Source organism: Hyperolius riggenbachi, chromosome 1 (assembly GCF_040937935.1).
Source record: "Hyperolius riggenbachi isolate aHypRig1 chromosome 1, aHypRig1.pri, whole genome shotgun sequence".
NCBI lineage: Eukaryota > Metazoa > Chordata > Amphibia > Anura > Hyperoliidae > Hyperolius > Hyperolius riggenbachi.
The window spans coordinates 130,868,994-130,891,675 of record NC_090646.1 but is presented as its reverse complement, the minus strand read 5'-3'; the positions used below and the strand labels follow the sequence as shown (position 1 = coordinate 130,891,675).

The 22,682-nt window shown below is 46.2% G+C and overlaps 1 protein-coding gene across 2 annotated transcripts in view; it reads left to right on the top strand.

Moving 5' to 3' along the window:
* The first annotated feature begins 5,583 nt into the window (after positions 1–5,583).
* Positions 5,584–22,682, top strand: part of OCIAD2 (OCIA domain containing 2) — a 41,641-nt gene continuing 24,542 nt past the window's right edge. Inside the window, exons 1-2 of one of the 2 annotated variants that reach the window (XM_068268341.1) lie at positions 5,584–5,740; positions 21,356–21,440. In XM_068268341.1, coding sequence (XP_068124442.1) covers positions 5,687–5,740; positions 21,356–21,440 — 139 coding nt within the window. In that variant the 5' untranslated portion in view covers positions 5,584–5,686. Of the gene's footprint in view, positions 5,741–21,294; positions 21,441–22,682 lie in introns of both variants that reach the window. The other variant, XM_068268350.1, reaches the window with a different exon arrangement.

Genomic DNA, 22,682 nt, shown 5'->3' with positions numbered 1-22,682 from the left:
TGATGACTGGCACTATAAGAGCTTTATGGTTCCCAGAATGCTTTGCTGGACATTTCCTTTCCATGGTCTGTTCCTGATGGACACTGCTGGAGTGTCAGCCATTGCTATCTAGTATAGTTAATTCCTGGGGGTTGCTTTAGGCTCCCCTTCTAGCCCAGTCAGGTTGTATTATCTGTATTGCCTGTTCTGTCTTGCCTTGCCTGTTGCCATTGTCCTGCCCCAATGGTGGTCGACAGGAAATGGTTCTGATCTCTGTTCTTGGAGTATAGCTGGTGCAGCGGTTGCTACCAGCTATCTCTTCTGTTCTGTCTCCTGGGATCGCGCTAGCTACTTTTCGCTAGCGCTGGGGATCCTTCTGTTCTGTCTTCTGGGATCGCGCTAGCTACTTTTCGCTAGTGCTGTGGATCCTATCTCTCGTTTGTCCCTGTTTTCGTGTGTCTGTCTTGTCCGCTACGCTTGCTGCAGGCTTGGTGAGGTAACCGTTAAGCAAGCGCTCGCGTCCTCTGTTTCATGTTTGTCTGTTAATGGTTAGTTAGGCGTGCTTGTCTCTATTGTGCTTATCACGTGGAGATCGCGCATAACCGCGTGCACTGTTGTGAATGAGTGCGGTGTTCGCGGTTAGCTAGCGTTGTTATTTTCCGTATCTCCTTATTGTATTTGCTGTGCCTTTGCTACCCTCGTATTCTACTCTGATCTGCCTTGTGTCACGTCTGGCGATCGCACCTCTCGCGATTGCGTTCCTATTTTGTATCTGCTGTTGTGTGTGTGCGCGGTCGCGGGGTGGCGACTGGATTGGCGCACACACATACAACCTATCCCTTTGCTCAATCTCATTCGCAATCGCCTCTCTTGCGATTGCGTTCTGCGCTTCGTACAATTCCTGTCTGGCACTTGTGGAGGTACAGAGGATTGGTTCCTCTGCACTCCCCAGCGCCATCTGCCGACAGGAATTTCCCTCTACAGGTGCGTAGCACCTTTTGCTGGGTGCCTGCAAATATACGCTTGTGGAGGATTTCCGCCGTGTCAGCGCACGCGTTGTGCGCTGATCACGGAGAAAGTTCCACAATCGTTACACAGGGGTTTCGTCATTGGGGCCTTCACCAGGGATCCAGTTACTAAAAGGGCTGGTTGGTAGTCGTCTTTCCCTTGATGAAATACTGCATGCAGTTTTTCTCCACGAGTGATTCTGTCAATAAATTACCGATGGAAGTCAAAAACCATTTGGCAACATCTGTGTAAGGCCTCTTGCACACTACATGGATTCAGATTTTTATACAATCCGATTTTTTTTATTTTGATTAAAAAACGTAGCTGTATGCAGTACTTTTTTTAATCGGAATCAAAAATCGGATCGTGTAAAAAAATAAAAAATCAGAATCACATGTAGTGTGCTAAAGGCCTGAAACCTCTCATAATAGAGAGGTGCTTTAGTTTGCCAAGCACAGTCACATCAGCAGCAAGTGTACAGGCTGTTGCTGTGTCCAATTGTGCTTCCTAAAATTTGCGCTGCCCAGCATGTGCAGTAGGATCCTGTCCTGTCATTACCCGAGTCAATGGCGGCCTAGAGGGGGTAAAGTAATCTAAGCCACCCGGAAATTTGCCACTGAGCATGTGCATGAAGGCAGCTTTAGGGCAGCACAACCAGACACTGCACTGGCAGGAACACACACCCATGATGGGAAAACACCAGAGGCTGCACTTTCACGGTGCCAGAACCGGAAGTACTGTGCCCTGCTCTGTACCCCTGCCTGATACATGGATCAGTGTCTCTTGCATTCAGTCATCTCAGTTCTGCTGGCTGGATTGAGACAAGAGGTGGGCTGTGTCTGCAGCGCAGCCCGGCAGAAGGACTGTGACCCTAAGCGGGTGTGTGCCTGTTGTGGCCGGTTTCAGGAGGATGATATCGAGTAGCCATATCATCCTGAAACCAGATCTCCTGTGTGTGTGCACCATGAGCCTGCAGGAGGATGGAGTATAGGTACAGTTGACAGAAGTGACCTGGGACAGAAAGGAGGACAAGGACAGCTAGGGGATGGGTGGGGGCAAGTGTGTTTCCACCAGTGCATGACACCAGGAGAATCCCATGCTGGTTTGTCACCTTTGGCTAAGGGTGCATACACACATCAGACCATGGTCTTTGGAAAATGAAAGATCACAGACCAGTTTTACCCCCTTCCATGTAGTATGAGAGCCATACCTACACAGTCTATTCTATGGAGCTGAACTCCCCATCAGAAAAAAAACTTTGCAAGATGCTGCACACACAGATGCTGTACAGACACAAAAGATCAGTAGCTGCAAAAGATCTGTTCCTGCCAAAAATCCAACCCTGCAAATTGCAATGATAGTCTATGAGATCTGCAGATCATCATACACACATGATTTAACTGGCAGATCTGAAAATCCAACCTGGTGGATCTGATCTGCAGATGAATGTCAGTTAAATCATGTGTGTACGATGATCTGCAGTTCTCATAGACTATCATTGCAATTTGCAGGGTTGGATTTTTGGCAGGAACAGATCTTTTGCAGCTACAGATCTTTTGTGTCTGTACAGCATCTGTGTGTGCAGCATCTTGCAAAGTTTTTTTTTTTTCTGATGGGGAGTTCAGCTCCATAGAATAGACTGTGTAGAGTATGGCTCTCATACTACATGGAAGGGGGTAAAACAGATCTGTGATCTTTCATTTTCAAAAGACTATGGTCTGATGTGTGTATGAGCCTTAAGAGGGAGCTTTGCCTGCACATTTTACCTTGTGCTGATTGTCAATTACCGGCAGGTCCCAGCTGGTCTTCAATACCGAACATTTTTTATATTTTACCGAATGTGATAAACTTAGTGAATAGACAATAATTAAGTTTAATACTGGAAAAAATAGGTAATTCACTGCACTAGTTGGTAATTACAATTTTCCATGCGGTAACTGCCGTAGTGATTTACCACTTGACTAAGGTCCCATTCACACTGGGGCCATTACCCCTAATCACCAGCGATCGTTATCGCTTTTTAAAGCGTTAGCGCAATATTAACTATATGGCAGTGCTCTCACTGCAGCGATCTTACTGCCGGTGATTTGCGATTAGCGGTGATTGCAAACAGAGCAGGGACAAGGTCCTCCAGCACCCAAGGCTGAGACACCAAAGTGCACCCCTCCATCCCTCCCACCCCAGCCGTCACACACTGATTGCTATTAGACTGAGAGGTACTTCAGGGCCCACAACACCGTAATCTCTAGTTATCTGGCTTGCAGTCACTGCCATGTATCCCCTTTTCTTTTTTCTCTCTGCTTCATACACAAAAGGGGAATGTTAGCTGAGTGAGTTGTGCTACACTGCAGTTCTCCTACACTGCGCCCTGAGGCTGGAGCCTCTCTAGCCTCTGCCTCGGCCCTGATTGCAAAGCGCGCTACATGAAGCATTTTTCCACGATTTTAGAGTGACCGCGATTGCAATGCCAACACACACAAAAAAATCGCAAAAGTATACAGTGATTTTTTTATGCCTTAAAGTGAACCTTTGTCCCTCATGTATTTTACCATATAGATCAGTGGGAACATTAGAGAAAACACCTACTATGCTTTCTGTTTCATTCTGCATTGCACAGCTTGTTTCTTATCAGACCTGATAAAATCCCAGACTGAGCATTCAGTCTGGCTTTGCTATAATACTCAGCTATAATGATTCCTGAGCAGAGCCAGCAGGGGGCAGGCTTGGACTTGAAAAGACATGAGAGAACACAGACTGAGCTATAAATAATCCTGAGCAAAGCCAGACTGAATGCTCAGTTGGGGATTTTATCAGGGCTGATTAGAAGCAAGCTGTGCTGTGCAGAATGAAACAGAAAGCAAGGTAGGTGTTTTCTCTAATGTTCCCACTGGTATATATGGTAAAATACATGAGGGTGCTTCGTCTCTGGTTCACTTTAATCGCTCAAAAATCGCCGACATGTGAGTGGGCCCTAAGTGGTCACGAAAATCAGCTGTTTTCTGCATTACCAAATACAGTAATACATTGTGAATGGAGCCAAATGGCACTTTCATACTGGCATGTTTGCGGTGTAAAGCATTCTGTCAGGAGAACACACTGCATGCAGCTCTGGGTACGGTTCAAGCATAAGTCTATGGACTGTATGCTGCACAGTATATTTTCATTGATGCCATCTTCCATCATCATTGCGTTGCAATCCAATGTTTCTGGATCCACAACGCTATACATATAGGGCTCTATTCATAAAACTTTACCGCAAGTTTTCCGCTTAAAACAGCGGACTTTCCTGACCATTTAGCAAAGTGGGCATTCATAAAGGCTATTTCCGCAAGAAAAGTTACAATTCCCCAGCAGAGCAAGAAATTTCCGCCTTGTGCTGTGTTTTTCTAGATTTATCTAGAAAAAAGTAACAAAATGTCCATTCATAAAGATTAGAGGAAGCGGTATGTGGACGGGAAATACCGTTTCCCCGGATGTAGCGAGAAGTCTGCGGATTACATACAAGTGAATGGGACAGACCTCCCAGAGAGAGCAGCGCACGGAGGGACTCTGCTGGCTTAAAGAGACACTGAAGCGAGAATAATTCTCGCTTCAGAGCTCATAGGCTAAAACGCCGCTATCCCGTGGCTGAACGGGGGTCTCTTCACCCCCAACACCCCCCCCCCCCTCCCCGCAAAATCAACGACAAAATTGGTCGTAGATTTTGCTGCTCCTAGAGGCAGGGCTGCAGTCGCGTCTATCAGCGGTGCATCACCGCCTCTCCCCCGCCCTTCTCAGTGAAGGAAGACTGAGAGGGGCGGGGGAGAGGCGGAGATACGCGCTGACAGACGCGCGTGGGGCAGGGCTGCGGCGGTTAGCCCTGCCTCAATCCGGAAGAGATCGGAGGGGATTTCGGGGGGTCAGGGACCCTCGTTTAGCCGCGGGATGGCGGCGGTTTAGTAGGGGCACACGTGCCCCTGCTAACTATGAGCTCTGAAGCGAGATTTATTCTCGCTTCAGAGTCTCTTTAAGTGTTTCCGCATGCCTTCCGACAGCTTACCGCCAGCCTTCAGCGGGAGATCTCCACTCTGCGATCACAGCTGCCAACATTTTTATGAATGCCCACCCAGAAGTTTAAAATACCGATGCCGTATTTTCCCTCCATGAGTATTTTAGCCACAAATTTTTTATGAATAGAGCCCATAATGTGAAAATAGCCTAAGATTTTGTTAGATGCTACATGCCAATTTTCTTTGTTTTTTTAGACGTTGGTTCTATTTTACAGAATGATTTGACTCCTCTTATTCTACACATTTATATACATTCTTACAACTCAGTTTGCATTGCTGAATGTACCTAGCTTCCCCTATCCTATACAAATGTATATGTATCACAGACCTTTCCCCTTCTTCCAGCATAATGCACTCCCCCCTCCCCTACACATACTTATACATTATTGCAGAGCCTTCCCTTTCTCCCTGCACAGTGTACTACTCCCCCTACTTTACACACATGCATATTATATGCAGAACCTTCCCCTTCTCCCTACTCTGTGTAGCAGCGTCAGGCAGAGGTGGGTGTACGTGACATTTCTGGGGCGTGTCAGTAATTCTCCCTCACTGATGCACGATAAACAGCCTGTATAAAGCGGACTGCTACTCACTGGACACACCAGAGGAGATTTGGCATTTCATCCCATCTACTTTACTTGCTGTGGAACATGGCTACAGAACCAGGACAAGCGGCTGCTGAGCCTGCAGCGCCCGGACCTAAAGTGAGTGCTCACTAGCTTTATTCCTGGGCAGCAGACTGGCAGCACAGAAGAAATAGTTTTCTCTTGTTCACTCCTTAGTGTTCGTTCCATCTCTAATTTTTTTATATTATGGCTTATTTGATGCATTTTTATCTAATGCTACATTGGGCTCTATTCACAATCAGGCATGCGTTAAAGGATTTTTTACTGCTAAATTACCGCCAGCGGTAATCTCCGCATTTTTTCCACATTCACTAAATTTTTCTGCATGTTTTCGGCACGTTAGTATTTTGCGGAAAAAAAATGTGGTAACAGGTGTAAACTGGCTTCAAACTTGCGATAAACATGCAGCAAAAAGGAGTTTTAAAAAATTGTCCCCCAAAAAATTTTCTAAGTCCTGCAAACACAGCACTTAACCTCCCTGGCGGTATGATTCCCGCGGCCGCAAGGTTTTTTTTTTTAACCCTTCTTCCTTTCCTTTTTTTAGCATGTAGCTAGCCTAGCGCTAGCTACATGCTTCCCCCCCCCCCCCTCCCTGCGGTGTCCCCCTGTACGCACCAATCGCCGCCGGTGTGTATGCCCATCCGGAAATCCCGTACTGAACGGGATTTCCATGAGGGCTTCCCCCGTCGCCATGGCGGCGCGATGATGTCATCAACGTTGTGATGTCAGAGGGAGTCCTGATCCACCCCTCAGCGCTGCCTGGCACTGATTGGCCAGGCAGCGCTCGGGGGGGCACCCTCTGATGCGGCGAATCGGGGCGGCGGCGATCGTAAGTAACACGCAGCTAGCAAAGTGCTAGCTGCATGTATATTAAAAAAAATAAAAAAAAAATCATGCAGATCGGCCCAGCGGGGCCTGAGAAATCCTCCTGCGTGGCTTACCCCGTGTCCAGCACGGGGTTACCGCTAAGGAGGTTAAGCCTCCAGACTCCATTTAAGTCAATGGGAAGAGAAATATATCACCTACTTGTAGGTGATAAAAAAAAGAGTACTTAAAGAGAATCTGTATTGTTAAAATCGCACAAAAGTAAACATACCAGTGTGTTAGGGGACATCTCCTATTACCCTCTGTCACAATTTCGTCGCTCCCCGCCGCATTAAAAGTGGTTAAAAACAGTTTTAAAAAGTTTGTTTATAAACAAACAAAATGGCCACCAAAACAGGAAGTAGGTTGATGTACAGTATGTCCACACATAGAAAATACATCCATACACAAGCAGGCTGTATACAGCCTTCCTTTTGAATCTCAAGAGATCATTTGTGTGTTTCTTTCCCCCTGCATCGCTCATGCACTGAAGTTTCAGGCTGCTCTTTTCTTCCTGCAAACAGCTTTGCCCTTGTCTGAATGTCCTCAGTATGTGAAAGCCCAGCCAGCTCAGAGGACGATTTATCCAGCTTTTAAAAGATAAGAGAGAAGAGAGAAGCTGTCCTAATCTAAATAATACACAGGCAGTGTGCATAGAGGGGCCTGGAAGGGGGAGTTCATAGCAGAACCACAACACTGAAGAACTTGGCAGTCTTCCAGACACAGGCTGACAAGTCTGACAAGAGAGAGATAAGTTGATTTATTACAGAGATAGTGATAGTAGAACGTGCTGCAGTAAGCCAGAACACATTAGAATAGCTTTTGGAACTTACAGGATGCAATTTTTGTTACGGAGTCTCTTTAAAGTGGATCCGAGATGAACTTTTACTCATTGCATAATTGTGTTCCTTTCCTATTGTTTATAAGGCATTCCTCAAGCCAAAAACTTTTTAGTTTTTTTGTTTTAATACTCTTAATTCCCTATAAACTAAACAAGCCACACCCACAGGTTTTCAGAGAGACAAGGCACTTTCAGACAGTAGCAAGGGCTCATGGGAGCTCAATCTGGGCAGGAGGAGGGGGAGGTGTTACTAGCCAGAGATTTCAGAGGCAGAGGGGAGGATTAGGTTTTGTTTTTTTGCTCTAGATGCAGATAAGCCTGCCTCTGTGTAATGTGTACAAACAACATGGCTGCTGTCATTGTATCACAGGAATAAATAATCATATTCTATTAAAGCTGTGTGCAACTAGATATGCTGTGTAAACTATCTAAACTTTAGATAAGATATATAGACAAGTTACTTGTTATAGATAGTTTTTCATCTCGGATCCACTTTAAGGCAGAAATAATGCACCTAATTTTCAGTGTAAATTTGGATCTTTTGTGGAAATTACCGACTTTTGCAGTGATTTTTCCATATCCTTTGCACACTTTTACCGCACATTTTCCGCATGCGAGTAAAAAACATGCGGAAAGGTGTGTGTTTTTTTTTTTGTTTTTTTTGTTTTTTTTTTGTGAATGACAACATGGTCTTATTTTGGTCACAAATTTCCTGCAAGTAGTTTACCACATGCGGAAAATGATTGTGAATAGAGCCCATTTTGGGAAAAATCTTATGAAATGAGAAAAAAAAAAAAAATTCTAGAGGAAAAAATGTAAGGGCTAGTTAAATGCTTTTCTGCAAGCGTGCAGAAAAGCATTTAGCGCCTTTCGGCAGTGATAGTAGTTTTTCACCCCCTGCAAGGTGACACAGAAACATGGCGGTAAGGGCCTGTTCATACTATCTGCGTATGAAGAATGCGTTTAAAATCAAAGAAACGCAAGTTGAAAAACGCATGCGTTTTTCTTGCGTTCTAATGCGTATTCTATTGCGTTTTGCACACACGTGACCCAGGGGAAAAAAAAGAATTATGGGAACCGCAGAGGAAAACTGACACTAAAAACGCAATAGTACACGTTTTTGATACGCGTCCATAGACTTTCTTTGCGTCCGTTTCTATGTGTGACGCACAGAACTGCGTGCAGCAATGCGGATGAGAAACGTATGCGTCTCATACGCATACATGTGATTTAGCCCATTCAAAAGCATTAGGAGCCGTTTCTATGCGTTTTTGGTACCCAGACACGTTCCCTGAAAACATCTAGGAACGCGCATAGTCTGAACAAGGGCCAGTTCATTTAACCACTTGCCGACCGCACACTCATAACGTGCGTCGGCAAAGTGGCAGCTGCAGGACCAGCGACGCAGTACTGCGTCGCCAGCTGCAGCCTAATTAATCAGGAAGCAGCCGCTCGTACGAGCGGCTGCTTCCTGTCAAATCACGGCGGGGGGCTCCGTGAATAGCCTGCGGGCCGCCGATGGCGGCTCGCAGGCTAGATGTAAACACAAGCGGAAATAATCCGCTTTGTTTACATTTGTACGGCGCTGCTGCGCAGCAGCGCCGTAAGGCAGATCGGCGATCCCCGGCCAATCAGCGGCCGGGGATCGCCGCCATGTGACAGGGGACGTCCTGTCACTGGCTGCACAGGACGGATAGCGTCCTGTGCAGCCCCGATCACCGGGGGAGGCAGCAGGTAGGAGAGGGAGGGGGGAATTTCGCCGCGGAGGGGGGCTTTGAGGTGCCCCCCCCCGCCACCCACAGCAGGCAGGAGAGATCAGACCCCCCCAGCACATCATCCCCATAGGGGGGAAAAAAGGGGGGCAATCTGATCTCCCTGCCTGCACCCTGATCTGTGCTGGGGGCTGCAGAGCCCACCCAGCACAGATCAATCAAACCAGCGCTGGTCCTTAAGGGGGGGTAAAGGGTGGGTCCTCAAGTGCTTAAGCGCTTGCATGTTTAATGCTGTTATTTCGTCGGAACACTTGCTCCAACAATCTAACCTACACCGTTGAACTAACCTACATCCCATAGACTTTACTATCCCCTCCCCTAACCGTTAACCCTCCTGATATACGTTTGATAGTGAATGTAGGCTCATTCGACGGGTAAGTTATTTCATCGGAACACTGGCTACAGCGCTTGTTGTTTATGTGCTGTCCATTCAAGTAAATAACAAACGCTGGTACCATTGCTTACCGTTTTGGATTAAATAACCTCACCGGTACCATTGTTTATTGTCCTGTGTGCGAATGCTGTGTTTTTATCCCTATTTTTCCTGAGATGAGGACTGTGTAAACTGGCCCTTGGGCTTTTACACACACGCACGCACGCACGCCTGCACACACTTTTTATCACATGAAACAACGGAATACTATGTAAAATTGCATCAGAATCGCATGTAGTGTAGAAGAAGCCTGAAGGAAAAAAATTAGGATAAAAACACCAGGTAAGTGCAAATAACAAGCACTGAGGCCAGCAATTAAATGTTTTGCAAGTGACCATGTGAACTGGCCCTAATGCTTCATACACACTTGAGATAAAAGTCTTTGGAAAATGAAAGATCACAGACCAATCTTACCCCCTTCCATGTAGTATGAGAGCCATACTCTACACAGTCTATTCTATGGAGCTGCACTCCCCATCAGATAAAATCTTTGCAAGATGCTGCACACAAAGATGCCCGTACACACTCAAAAGATCATTATCTGCAAAAGATCTGTTACTGCAAAAGATCCATTCCTGCAAAATGCATTCATAGTCTATAAGATCTGCAGATCATCATACACGGTTGGTTTAACCCTCCTGGCGGTTTGCAAAAAAATCGCCAGGGGGCAGCAAATCTTTTTTTTTTTTAATTTTTTTTTTTTTTTTTTTTTTTCATGTAGCGAGACAAAGTCTCGCTACATGATAGCCGCTGCTCAGCGGCATCCCCCCAGCCCCTCCGATCGCCGCCGGAGATCCCGTTCAAAGAACGGGATCTCCCGGAGGGCTTCCCCCGTCGCCATGGCGACGGGGCGGGATGACGTCACCGACGTCATCGACGTCGTGACGTCAAAGGGGATTCCGATCCACCCCATAGAGCTGCCTGGCACTGATTGGCCAGGCAGCGCACGGGGTCTGGGGGGGGGGGGGGGCGGCTGCGGCGCGACGGATAGCGGCGGGTAGCGGCGGCGATCGGGCACTGCACGCAGCTAGCAAAGTGCTAGCTGCGTGCAGCAAAAAAAAAATTATGCAAATCGGCCCAGCGGGGCCTGAGCGGTGCCTTCCGGCGGCTTACCCCGAGCTCAGCTCGGGCTTAGGCCCCATACACACATCAGACCATAGTCTTTTGAAAATGAAAGATCACAGACCAATCTTACCACCCTTCATGTAGTATGAGAGCCATACTCTACACAGTCTTTTCTATGGAGCTGAACTCCACATCAGAAAAAAATCTTTGCAAGATGCTTCACACACAGATGCTGTACAGACACAAAAGATCAGTATCTGCAAAAGATCTGTTCCTGCCAAAAATCCATTCCTGCAAATTGCAATGATAGTCTATGAGATCTGCAGATCATCATACACACATGATTTAACTGACATTCATCTGCAGATCAGATCCACCAGGATGGATTTTCAGATCTGCAGATGATTGCTTGATCTACAGATGAATGTCAGTTAAATCATGTGTGTATGATGATCTGCAGATCTCATAGACTATCATTGCAATTTGCAGGAATGGATTTTTGGCAGGAACAGATCTTTTGCAGATACTGATCTTTTGTGTCTGTACAGCATCTGTGTGTGCAGCATCTTGCAAAGATTTTTTTCTGATGTGGAGTTCAGCTCCATAGAAAAGACTGTGTAGAGTATGGCTCTCATACTACATGAAGGGTGGTAAGATTGGTCTGTGATCTTTCATTTTCCAAAGACTATAGTCTGATGTGTGTATGAGCCATTACCGCCAGGAAGGTTAACAGACAATCATCTGCAGATCAGATCCACCAGGGTGGAATTTCAGATCTGCAGATGATTGCCAGATATGCAGATGAAGTCTGTTAAACCAAGTGTGTATGAGGATCTGCAGATCTCATAGACTATCATTGCATTTTGCAGGAATGGATATTTTGCAGGAACAGATCTTTTGCAGATAATGATCTTTTGAGTGTGTACGGGCATCTTTGTGTGCAGCATCTTGCAAAGATTTTATCTGATGGGGAGTGCAGCTCCATAGAATAGACTGTGTAGAGTATGGCTCTCATACTACATGGAAGGGGGTAAAATTGGTCTGTGATCTTGCTTTTCCAAAGACTGTTATCTCAAGTGTGTATGAAGCATAAGATACCTGTAGCAGGTCACAGATGTCTGACAGGTGATCAATCAGTCAAACCAGCAATTATCAGTCTTTCAAATCAGATTAGTAAGGCCTCTTTTCCACGAACTGTTGAGCTGTGTGCTCAGCAAGCAGTTGGCAGGCAGCAGTGAGCAGTTGTGAGAGTTTGGGCTCTATTCTCAAAGGGCTGGTACACACCGAGCGGCCTTTTCAGCGTTTCTGCAGCCGCTTGCGGCTGCGGATACGCTTGGTCAATGTATCTCAATGGGGTGGTGCACACCAGAGTGGGAGGCGTTTTGCAGAAACGCATACTCCCGGGGTGAGGCATTTTTTGGATTGCGGATGCGTTTCTGCCTCAATGTTATGTATAGGAAAAACGCAAACCGCTCTGAAAAACGCCTGTTCAGAGCGGTTTTGCAGGCGTTTTTGTTACAGAAGCTGTTCAGTAACAGCTTTACTGTAACAATATATGAAATCTACTACACCAAAACCGCTACACACTAGCTGAAACGCTACAGAAAAATAAGAAAAAGCGTTTCAAAATCTGCTAGCATTTTGCGGATCTGCTAGCGGGTTTTGGTGTGCACCAGGCCAAAGAGCCAAAAGTTCTGCAAAATGTTACCGCTATATTCCCGCCAGCGGTAAACCCCGCATTTTTTCCACATTCACTAATATTTTCCGCATGCGGGAAAACAGATGCGGAAACAGCCATTATTCATGTGGGAATCATGCGGTAAAAAGGTCGCATGAAAAAAGTGTTAAAAACAAATAAAATTAAATTCCAGCAAGCACAGCCCTTAAGCCTCCAGACTTCATTAAAGTCAATGGGATGCGGAATATATCACCTACTTCTTGTAGGTGATAAAAAAATCGGTAATTAACTACGAAATGATGCGCCTGAACATTTTTGAGAATTGATTTTTTTTATTGCGGAAAATACCGACTTTTCCCGCACTTTTACCTCACTTTTCCCGCATGCGGAAAAAACATGCAAAACATTTTGAAAATGTCAACTTTACGGTGTTTTGGTCGCAAACTTCCCGCATGTACTTTACCGCATGCGGGAAGTCTTTGAGAATAGAGCCCATTGAGAGGCATTTCACTGCCTAGAAACAGTTCGTGGAAAAGAGGCCTAAGGCTGGTTTCACAGTGGGACGTTACAGGCGCACGTTAGAGCAGCCTGTAACGCAGCCCACCGCACAGTAATGAAAAATCAATGGGCTGTTCACAGTGCCCACGTTGCGTTACATTGTAACGCTGTGTCACAAGACAACGTACTGCATGCAGTACTTTAGACACGGCTGAGCCGCGTTAGACTGTTTTTTTTCGTAACACTAGTTTTTTTTTATTAAAGGTATTAAAGATACAAAAATGGTAATACAGATAGGCAGATTGTACATAGGAGTGTGATACAATATTCTCAAGGAGGTGAGATACATGTAAGGATATAAGGAGTGCGTAGTTTACAATATCTTCAGTCCAGGTCGGTGGACTCTAATATTTGAATCCTAAGAGGATTATCACATTTGGAGAGGAATGGTAGAGAGGGGAGGGACAATTATCTCTTGGGGTTGAGGGTAGGTGAGAACAATGTTCAGGGGGGTGTAGTAGTCTCTGCGGATGTGATCAAAAGAAAATGTCCAGATGAGAACTGCCTATTATAATTACTGTAGAACAACATACTAATATATCACATTTAAAGAGAACAAAGAGAAAACAGATAACATTGATCGATGACAGGTTAATGTTTAACTAGAGGCACAGGTTGAGAGGGTGGGGGGGAGTGGGAGAGGGTCAGGCGCAGCGCTCGTGGGCTTAAGAGTCGGATGTACGAGGGGATGTGATAGGGCTTGAGTCGGATGATTATTGCTTTGAGGAGGTGGAGGGGTATGTAGGAACTATGGGTTGGTGTATGAGGAGGGTCCATCATGGGGGCATGAGATCTGGGTTAGAGAGAGACCATGGGTCCCAGATCTTGTGGAACTTAGATTCTGTGTCTCTTAAGGAAGCAGTCATCTGTTCCATGCTCTTGGTCCAATTTATTTTAGTTTTGATATCGGTTATGGTGGGGGGAGCCATAGTTTTCCAAGCTGATGCTATGGACAGTCTACAGGCCGTCAGAATGTGAGTTATTAAGCGTGAGGTGTATTTGTCCATTTCAGGGACTGGTTTGCCTAGCAGCATGATTACTGGGTCAAATGGTATTGTGACTCCAGTAGTGGTTTGGATAAGGCGGTGGAGATCCTTCCATAGGGGGACTATGATTGGACAGAACCAGAAAATGTGTTCCAGTGAACCTGTGTGAGAGCAGCCTCTCCAGCATAGGTCAGAGGTGCCTGGATAAATTTTGGATAAAGTTTCTGGGGTTAGGTACCATCGAAATATAATTTTATAAATGTTTTCTTTAATCTGTGTACACATGGAGGTGTGTTTAGCGTTTTCCCAGATATCTACCCAATCCTCAGGGTCAATAGAGGTGAGGAGAGACTCTTCCCATTTCTTCATGTAAGAATGAGAGGGTATTAAGGCTCCTGAGTTAGTTTGAAGGAGGGAGTATATCTGGGAAATAAGTCCCTTTTGGTGGCCTCCATGGGAACACAGTCTTTCAAAAGAAGAGCAATGGGGTAAGGGGGAGTTTTTGTGAGTGTATGAATGGAGGAAGTGGGTAATTTGGTTGTATTCCATTACAGTTTTGGATGTAAGAGTTATTTTTTCCTCTAGCTTAGGTCTGGTTAAGATTTTGCCCGTGGCAAAGTCAGTCCAGTCATGCAAGTTGCAGTAGCCCATATGATACCATCTAGCCATAAAAGTGGGTGAGATTCCAGGTTGGAAAGCAGGGTTCCCTAGTATGGGTAGTAAGGGGGAAGGGTTTGATTTGAGTTTTGTTGTGGGTTTGATAGATCTCCAGAGGCGGAGGGTGAAGGTGATGGTGGGCAGGAGGGTCAGATGGGATATTTTTGGGAGAGGGTCTACCCAAATTAGTGAGGCCAGAGATAGGGGTTGTATGTCAGTTGCTTCGATTAGAGCCCATTTGGTGAAAACTTTTAGGCTCGACCATTCAGTCAGTTGTCGTAGATGAGCTGCCTGGTAGTAGTGTTTAAGACAAGGGAGGCCGAGGCCTCCCTGTTCTCTTGACGCCATAAGGACCGGCCTGGCGACTCTGGGGCGTTTGTGGTTCCAGACAAAATCTGAGAAGGCTTTTTGCAGCTTGGACAGTTGACTGGAGGGTACGTGCACTGGGAGGGGCCGCGTTAGACTGTTTGCACATGCTCAGTAATGTTGTGGAGGAGCGGAGAGCGGACAGGCACATGGCTAATTAATATGCACTGCACGTTGTGACGTGCAGTGTTTACTTCCTGGAGCAGCCGCTCTGTGCGGCGATTGGCCGGCGGGACCACGTGACGCCGCATGCGCACAAGAGTGCGCATCACGGCATCACTGACGCCAGAGTGAGCTGCACAACGCGGCTCACTCTGACGTCCAGATCCAGCACCACCAGGCGTTCCATTAGGGGGACGTTATGCGACCTTAACGCCCCCTCCAACGCAACGTCCTGGTGTGAAATTAGCCGTAGGCCTCTTTTTCCATGCGCCTCTTTTCCCATGGACTGTTGATAGGCAGTGAAATGCCTCTCAAACTCTCACAACTGTTTGCTGCCTAATAACTGCTCACTGCTGTGGTAATTTTGCCTCTTTGTGAATAGAGCCCTATATGGTCATACCGCAATGGTAACAGGCAGTGTGGGGGAAAAGGGTTATTTATTCATATTCCCCCCACGCCATACCATACACCGTTATACTGCACTGTGAATGTCGCTATTGGTGGTGTATAGCCGTGCAGCAAGCCGCATTCACATGCAGTTGTTGTTATGCCGCAAGCCTGCAACGCTGTGAAGGTAGCATAAAGGAAATTACCTTAGCTGTCCAAACATCGGTCTTGTTTAAAGAATACCAAGGTGACATTTATTTATTTAAGGAATTACAGCCACAAAACCTTTTCTTTGCAGAAAATGGCTTCTAAGAGCAGGAAAGAGATAAAAAGGGCCAATAGTTCTTAAATGCTAGCTCTGGTATACTTAAATTCATGTGTCATTGAAGACAATGGGGGGAAAAAAGTAAAAGCTTAAAAATAGCTTTTAAAAAACAAAATAAAACAGTGGGATGTCTAGAAAATCATTTTTATGGACAGGAGGATAGATGCAATTGTTTCTCATCAGTTTATTTTCAATTTGTTTCCTTTTTAAATGTTCTTGTTGTGATTTCTAAAACAAGCATACAAATAATGTACAGCAGTAAGTTTGTACTGATACCAGTGTATTTTACAACATAGCTTATCTCAGGAAAACAGGCCTAGGTAGACAGGACTGAACAGAATCTACTCTGAAAAGATGAACTATGAAACAGGAAATGGGGATTTTAGCACTTTGTAAATATTTAACCGATACACAGAACCCGTCCTACAAGGACAAAAGTGGGTAAAAAGAAACAGTCAGCCTTCGCTAGTGACAGCTGCTACCTCCTGCATGTCACACACACCAGACCTGGCTATCCATTTTACAGTGTGTGTCTGCTATAACATGTCACACACTTCATCTCTCTGTATGTGGTAATGATCTGCTGTGTCCTTTGTACTTTGAGACTGTCACATGCACTGAACCTCAGAGGCAACCTTTTCCCCATAGCCAGAACAACAATACAGAGGGTGTAACTGTAAATGGCTGTATACTGTCCTGGAATTGCAGTGTAGCATAAATCCAGATTTATGTTATGATTAATTGATGTGTAATGGCTAAAGGCTCATACTCACATCAGACCATAGTCTTTGGAAAATGAAAGACCACAGACCCATTTTACCCCCTTCCATGCAGTATGAGAGCCATACTCTACACAGTCTATTCTATGGAGCTGAACTCCCCATCAGACAGAAATCTTTGCAAGATGCTGCACACAAAGATGCTGTAGACATTCAAAAGATCAGTATCTGCAAAAGATCTGTTACTGCAGAAGATCCGTTCCTGCAAATTGCATTCCTAGTCTATGAGATCTGCAGATCATCATACACACCTTGTTTAACACTTCATCTGCAGATCAGATCCACCGGGATGGATTTTCAGATCTGCAGATGATTGTCTGTTAAACAAGGTGTGTATGATGATCTGCAGATCTCATAGATTATGAATGCAATTTGCAGGAACGGATCTTTGGCAGGAACAGATCTTTTGCAGATACTGATATTTTGAATGTGTACAGCATCTTTGTGTGCAGCATCTTGCAAAGAGTTCTGTCTGATGGGGGGTTCAGCTCCATAGAATAGACCTGCTTAGAATTATTTGCATCTCATTGACTATCCCTACTGAGGAATACAAGGTCAGCAGTTTTAGGCCTGGAACCCACTAGAAAGCGCAAAGCGATAGCGATTTGTGATAGCGCTTTGCAAGCTATTTTGGGAGCGATTTCCCTGCTCCTATACAATTAATTAGAATGGAAACTCTCCCAAAATGCTGCATGTCCTGTGATTGCAATTTCCTTAATCGCAATTGCTGTAGTGTAATCTGTCCCATCCCTTTACAAGCATTTAGGGAAATCTCTAGCGATTTTTAAAGCGTTCCCTAAACGCTCAAAAAAAAAATGCTCAAGTGGATTCCAGGCCTTAAAGCACTCAGCATTTGAAGCAGGGCTTTTCAGCGCCTGCTGTGAGACCGCGCATAGCCAAAGCTTGGCACAGCTATAGCAGTAATGCTGTAGTCCACGCCCTGCGCACGGGGTAATTTGGGGATCCAGACTCCGAATTACTTCTGCCTCTTAAGTGGCGACGACTCTGAGGGGGAGTAGTATTTGTGCGGCAGCAGAGTAAGCCGTCAATCGGCTCACTGGGCGCTGAAAAGCCCTGACCACAGGACGCCATGTATGCCTCAGCATCGCTCCTGGAATTGTCATGCAGCCAGTGGAGTCACAGAAAATGGGCTGTATACTTATTCTGGTTCAGTGAACCAAAGGGTCTCCTTTCACACTGCATCCGTTGCATTGCATGGCAAAGGAAGATATCTATGGTACATTCACATTGGTGCATCAGCATGTGGCATACTTTGTTTTTCTAGATGCATCTCATGGCACTCCGAACGCACAATGCCAGTTTTTGCCACCATTGCGATCTCATTGTGTATAGTGTGAAAGCCAGGTTTGTGTACACTTATGCGTTGCTATGCTGAGTTTGTGTTCAATGAATGTGCATACACAGCACTTGTCCGATGGTCCCACTAATGCACTGCACCATGTTCTGAGAACGCACTGCTGCATGTGTATTTATCCTCCATGCAACACTGTTGTTTCATCCATTGTTAATTGTATGGGATCAGCACTGTAACTGAGAGCAATGGGGGGAGCCTTGCATTTCCGTAAGCGGTACAGAGAATCACCAGGGACAGTTATGTGTATTATAGTTATGTCACTGTGTAGTGTATTTGTATGCTGTACAGGAGATGCACAAAAGACTGGCCTGGCTTCCTGCCAGGTGCGCCACCATACAGGCAGACTTCAGCCACCAGTGGTTTTTCTGACTTGATGAAGCTAGTTTCGGCGGCATCTGCCTATGAGAGTGTTAGCCATATGGCAGCAGATGCAGGTGTAACAGGCTTCATTTAGGGCCAGTTTCCACTGGCGTTTATAATGTGAAGTGACCGCCGCATCACCCTCCCCACAGGTACTTCTGGTTGTCCTGACAACTGAATGCGATGTCATGCGGCTTCCTGTTGGCGGCTATGAGGACTTGGATGCATGCTGCGGAAAACTGCATCATGTTATCCATAATTTTCCCAGCTCCGCATCGTGTCTTGTAATTTGCATCAATGGAAGCACTTCCTTTGACTTAGCGGTGGTTTAGCTGCGATGCGATGATCACACTGCGTGTAGTGGAAACAAGCACTATAGGGAACCTGAAGCGAGAGGCGTATATGGAAGCTGCCATAGTTACTTCTTTTTAAACTATACCAGTTGCCCGGCAGTCCTGCTGATCATTCTGGCACGAGTAGTATCTAAATCCACACCTGAAACAAGCATGCAGCTAATCTTGTCCAACATCTGATGTGCATGCTTTTTCAGGTTCTATGGCTAAGGGCCCGTTTCCACTTGTGCGGTGCAAATCGCCGCGGTAAAAATTTGCATGCGGATGCGAATTTCGCATCCGGTTGAATGCAAATTTTTGTGCAAATTCGCATGGATGACGCTGTATGCGAATTTAACCATGGCAGTGCCGGTGTGCTTTTCCATTGATTTCCATGCGAATTCGCATGAAAATTCGCATACCAAAGCCGCAGACGATCTCCCTATTAAATTAGCGTCGATTTGCATGCATTCCACACGCAGGCGAATTCTGAGGGCTCTGCCGTGCAGAAAAATCCTGCACAGAAAAACGCTTAGGAAAACTGACAAGTGGAAACAGGCCCATCCACTTGTTTTGGCTGTGCGAATCTGCATGCAGGAAACACATGCAGATTCGCGATAGTGGAAATGGGCCCTCAAGGTAATAGAGGCAACGGATAAGCAGGACAGCCAGGAAACTTGCATTGTTTAACCTGCTGAGCGGTCTGGACGAGCTCAGCTCGTCCAACACCGCCAGAGGCTGCCGCTCAGGCCCTGCTGGGCCGATTTTGATGAAATAAAAAGCAGCACACGCAGCCGGCACTTTGCCAGCCGCGTGTGCTGCCTGATCGCCGCTGCTCTGCGGCGATTCGCCGCGAGTAGCGGCGAAAGAGGGTCCCCCCAGCCGCCTGAGCCCAGCGTAGCCGGAACAAAAAGTTCCGGCCAGTGCTAAGGGCTGGATCGGAGGCGGCTGACGTCAGGACGTCGGCTGACGTCGATGACGTCACTCCGCTCGTCGCTATGGCGACGATGTAAGCAAAACAAGGAAGGCCGCTCATTGCGGCCTTCCTTGTTTATTCTGGGCGCCGGAGGCGATCGGAAGATCGCCTCCGGAGCACCCTCTAGTGGGCTTTCATGCAGCCAACTTTCAGTTTTTTATTTAAAAAAAACCCTCCCGCAGCCACCCTGGCGATTTAATCAGAACGCCAGGGTGGTTAAAAGGGAACAAATATTGCAGCCTCCATATTCCTCTCATTTCAGGTGTCCTTTAAGACAGAGACCACACACACAGCAGGGAAAGTGCAAGGCGCACGGTGACTAGTCTGCCTGCACAGTGGCTGGCAGCTAGGCCGGGCTTCTGTGTGTCACCCTGTATCAGGACTGTCCTCCAGTACAATATACCCGTACAGTGGCAGCCAGGCCGGGCTTCTGTGCATCACCCTGTATCATGACTGTCCAGTACAATGTATCTGTACAGTGGCTAGCAGCCAGGCTGGGCTTCTGTGCATCACCCTGTCATGACTGTCCAGTACAATGTATCTGTAAAGCGGCTGGCAGCCAGGCCGGGCTTCTGTGCGTCACCCTGTATCATGACTATCCAGTACAATGTATCTGTACAGTAGCAGGCAGCTAGGCCGGTCTTCTGTGCGTCACCCTGTATCATGACTATCCAGTACACATTCACAAAGCCTTTTCACCTGTTTTTCCTCTGTTTTCACCTTCTCTATGGTACATTTTTAAGGGAATTATCAGTGAAATAGATTGCAAATCTGATATTCTTACCTGGAGCTTTCTCCAGCCCCTGGCAGCTGTCTGTCCCACGGCGAGAGCTCTGTTCGCAGCCGCCGGCCCTGGGTCCCCGTACGGTGCAGCGGACAGCCTTGAGGTCGTCCTTACTGCGCCTGCGTGCAGCGTCGCTGTCAATCAAGCCCACATTGTCAGCGGAGTACTGCGCAGTTGCAGAATTACTGGGCTTGACGCTTCACGCAGGTGCAGCAAGGACAACCTCGAGGCCGTACTCTGCACCGTGCTGGGACCCAGGGCCGGCGGCTGCGAACGGGGCTCTCGCCGAGGGACAGACAGCTGCCAGGGGCTAGAGAAAGCACCAGGTGAGTAAATCAGATTTGCAATCTATTTGCCTGATGCTTCCTTTAGGGCTCGTTTCCACTGTTGCGACGCGATTTCGGCCGCATTCCGACACTTGTAAAAACGCATGCGGATGCGTTTCCACATGCGTTTTTACCCGCGATTTCGCATGCGATTTCGCATGGCAGGGTGCCATGCGAAATTAACCATGACACTGCCAGGGCTAAATAAAATTGAAAAAGGTGCGAAATCGCACGCGAAATCGCGGGTAAAAACGCATGTAACAAACGCATGCGTTTTTACTATTAAATACATTAGCGGCGATTCGCATGGATTCCCGACGCAGGCGAAATCGTTGGCTCTTTTGTGCGTTTTTTTCACGCTGAAAAAAACGCACCTCAACAACGCTACAGTGGAAACAGGCCCATCCACTTGTATTACATGTGCGGATCTGCATGCGTTGGACGCATGCAGATTCGCGATAGTGGAAACGAGCCCTTAAGCTCCCAAAGAGCAAAAATATAATTAAGGTAAGAAAAGTAATATTGAAATGAAGTTAATCAGGAACAACTTACTTTGAGTATTTGTTTTGTTTGTAAATGTGCTGAAAGGTTGTATTTATTAATTAGGCGATAAGTCATTTATGAGAAGTTATGTGAATAGAGCCCAATGTATCTGGCTTCTCTACAGAGGCAATGTCCCTTTACTCCAGCGCAAAGGGATGAAATGCGAAAAATCATGAAGGAATGCAAGGAGGAAAGCTTCTGGTACAGAGGTAAGCCAGTCACTGACTTCTTTAATGAATATGTATTTTTATTTTCCACATGCAGTGAAAGATGGTGGCAACTTTATATATAGGTTTCCTAATGGTTCTGGACTTCCTGAAACTTTAGCTGTAAGTGGGGCTGAGTTACGGTAACTTCTGTGTTCTTGCATGTTTGGGAAGCCTGGCCATTCTTTACTTTGTCCCAGCTACGTTTAAACTTTGATCAGCCAGTACAGAGTGCCCAGTCTTTATGGCACATTTCTGGTATAGAAAAATCAGGTAAACTAAGGCCTGGAACACACCAAAGGAGTTTTTCTGAGCGTTTTGAGTTTTTAAATCTGCTGCTGATGTTATCCTATGTGTCTGTGCACACTGGAGCAATGAGGTTTTGTAAAAAAAAACCCATAGCATTACATTGGGAAGAGCTTTTGAAACCTTTTCCAATCCCAATGTAATGTTATGGGGCTTTTTACAAAACCTCATTGCTCCAGTGTGCACAGACACATAGGATAACATAAGCAGCAGATTTAAAAACTCAAAACGCTCAGAAAAACTCCTTTGGTGTGTTCCAGGCCAAAGAGTGGAACTCCCCTTTGTGCCAGCCTCAGCATTTGTGTAACCTTGGAATATGTTCTAAAGCAGTGGCGCAAAACCCATTTTCCACACGCAGGGCTGGGGCACACCGAGCGGCTTTTTGAGCGTTTCTGCAGCCGCTTGCGGCTGCAGATACGCTTGGTCAATGTATCTCAATGGGGTGGTTCACACCAGAGTGGGAGGCATTTGCAGAAACGCATACTCCCGGGGTTAGGCATTTTTTTGGATTGCGGAGGCGTTTCTGCCTCCAATGTAAAGTATAGGAAAAATGCAAACCGCTCTGAAAAACGGCAGTTCAGAGCGGTTTTGCAGGAGTTTTTGTTACAGAACCTGTTCAGTAACCGCTTTACTGTAACAATATATGAAATCTACTACACCAAAGACTCTTCAGAAAACCGCAAAAATTCTAGGTGAAACGCTACAGAAAAAGAAGAAAAAGCGTTTCAAAATCTGCTAGCATCTTGCGGATCTGCTAGCGGGTTTTGGTGTGCACCAGGCCACACTGGGATTTCTGAGGACCCCTCTAATTTGGACTACCCATATTACCTGCTTGGGGGATTACAATATCCTGATGCCCTGCTGAATATAGAGCTAAATATCTCTCCTTTTACAAACCGGTTGTATGTGTTTTGTGGAGAGAATCCAAAGACCCAACTA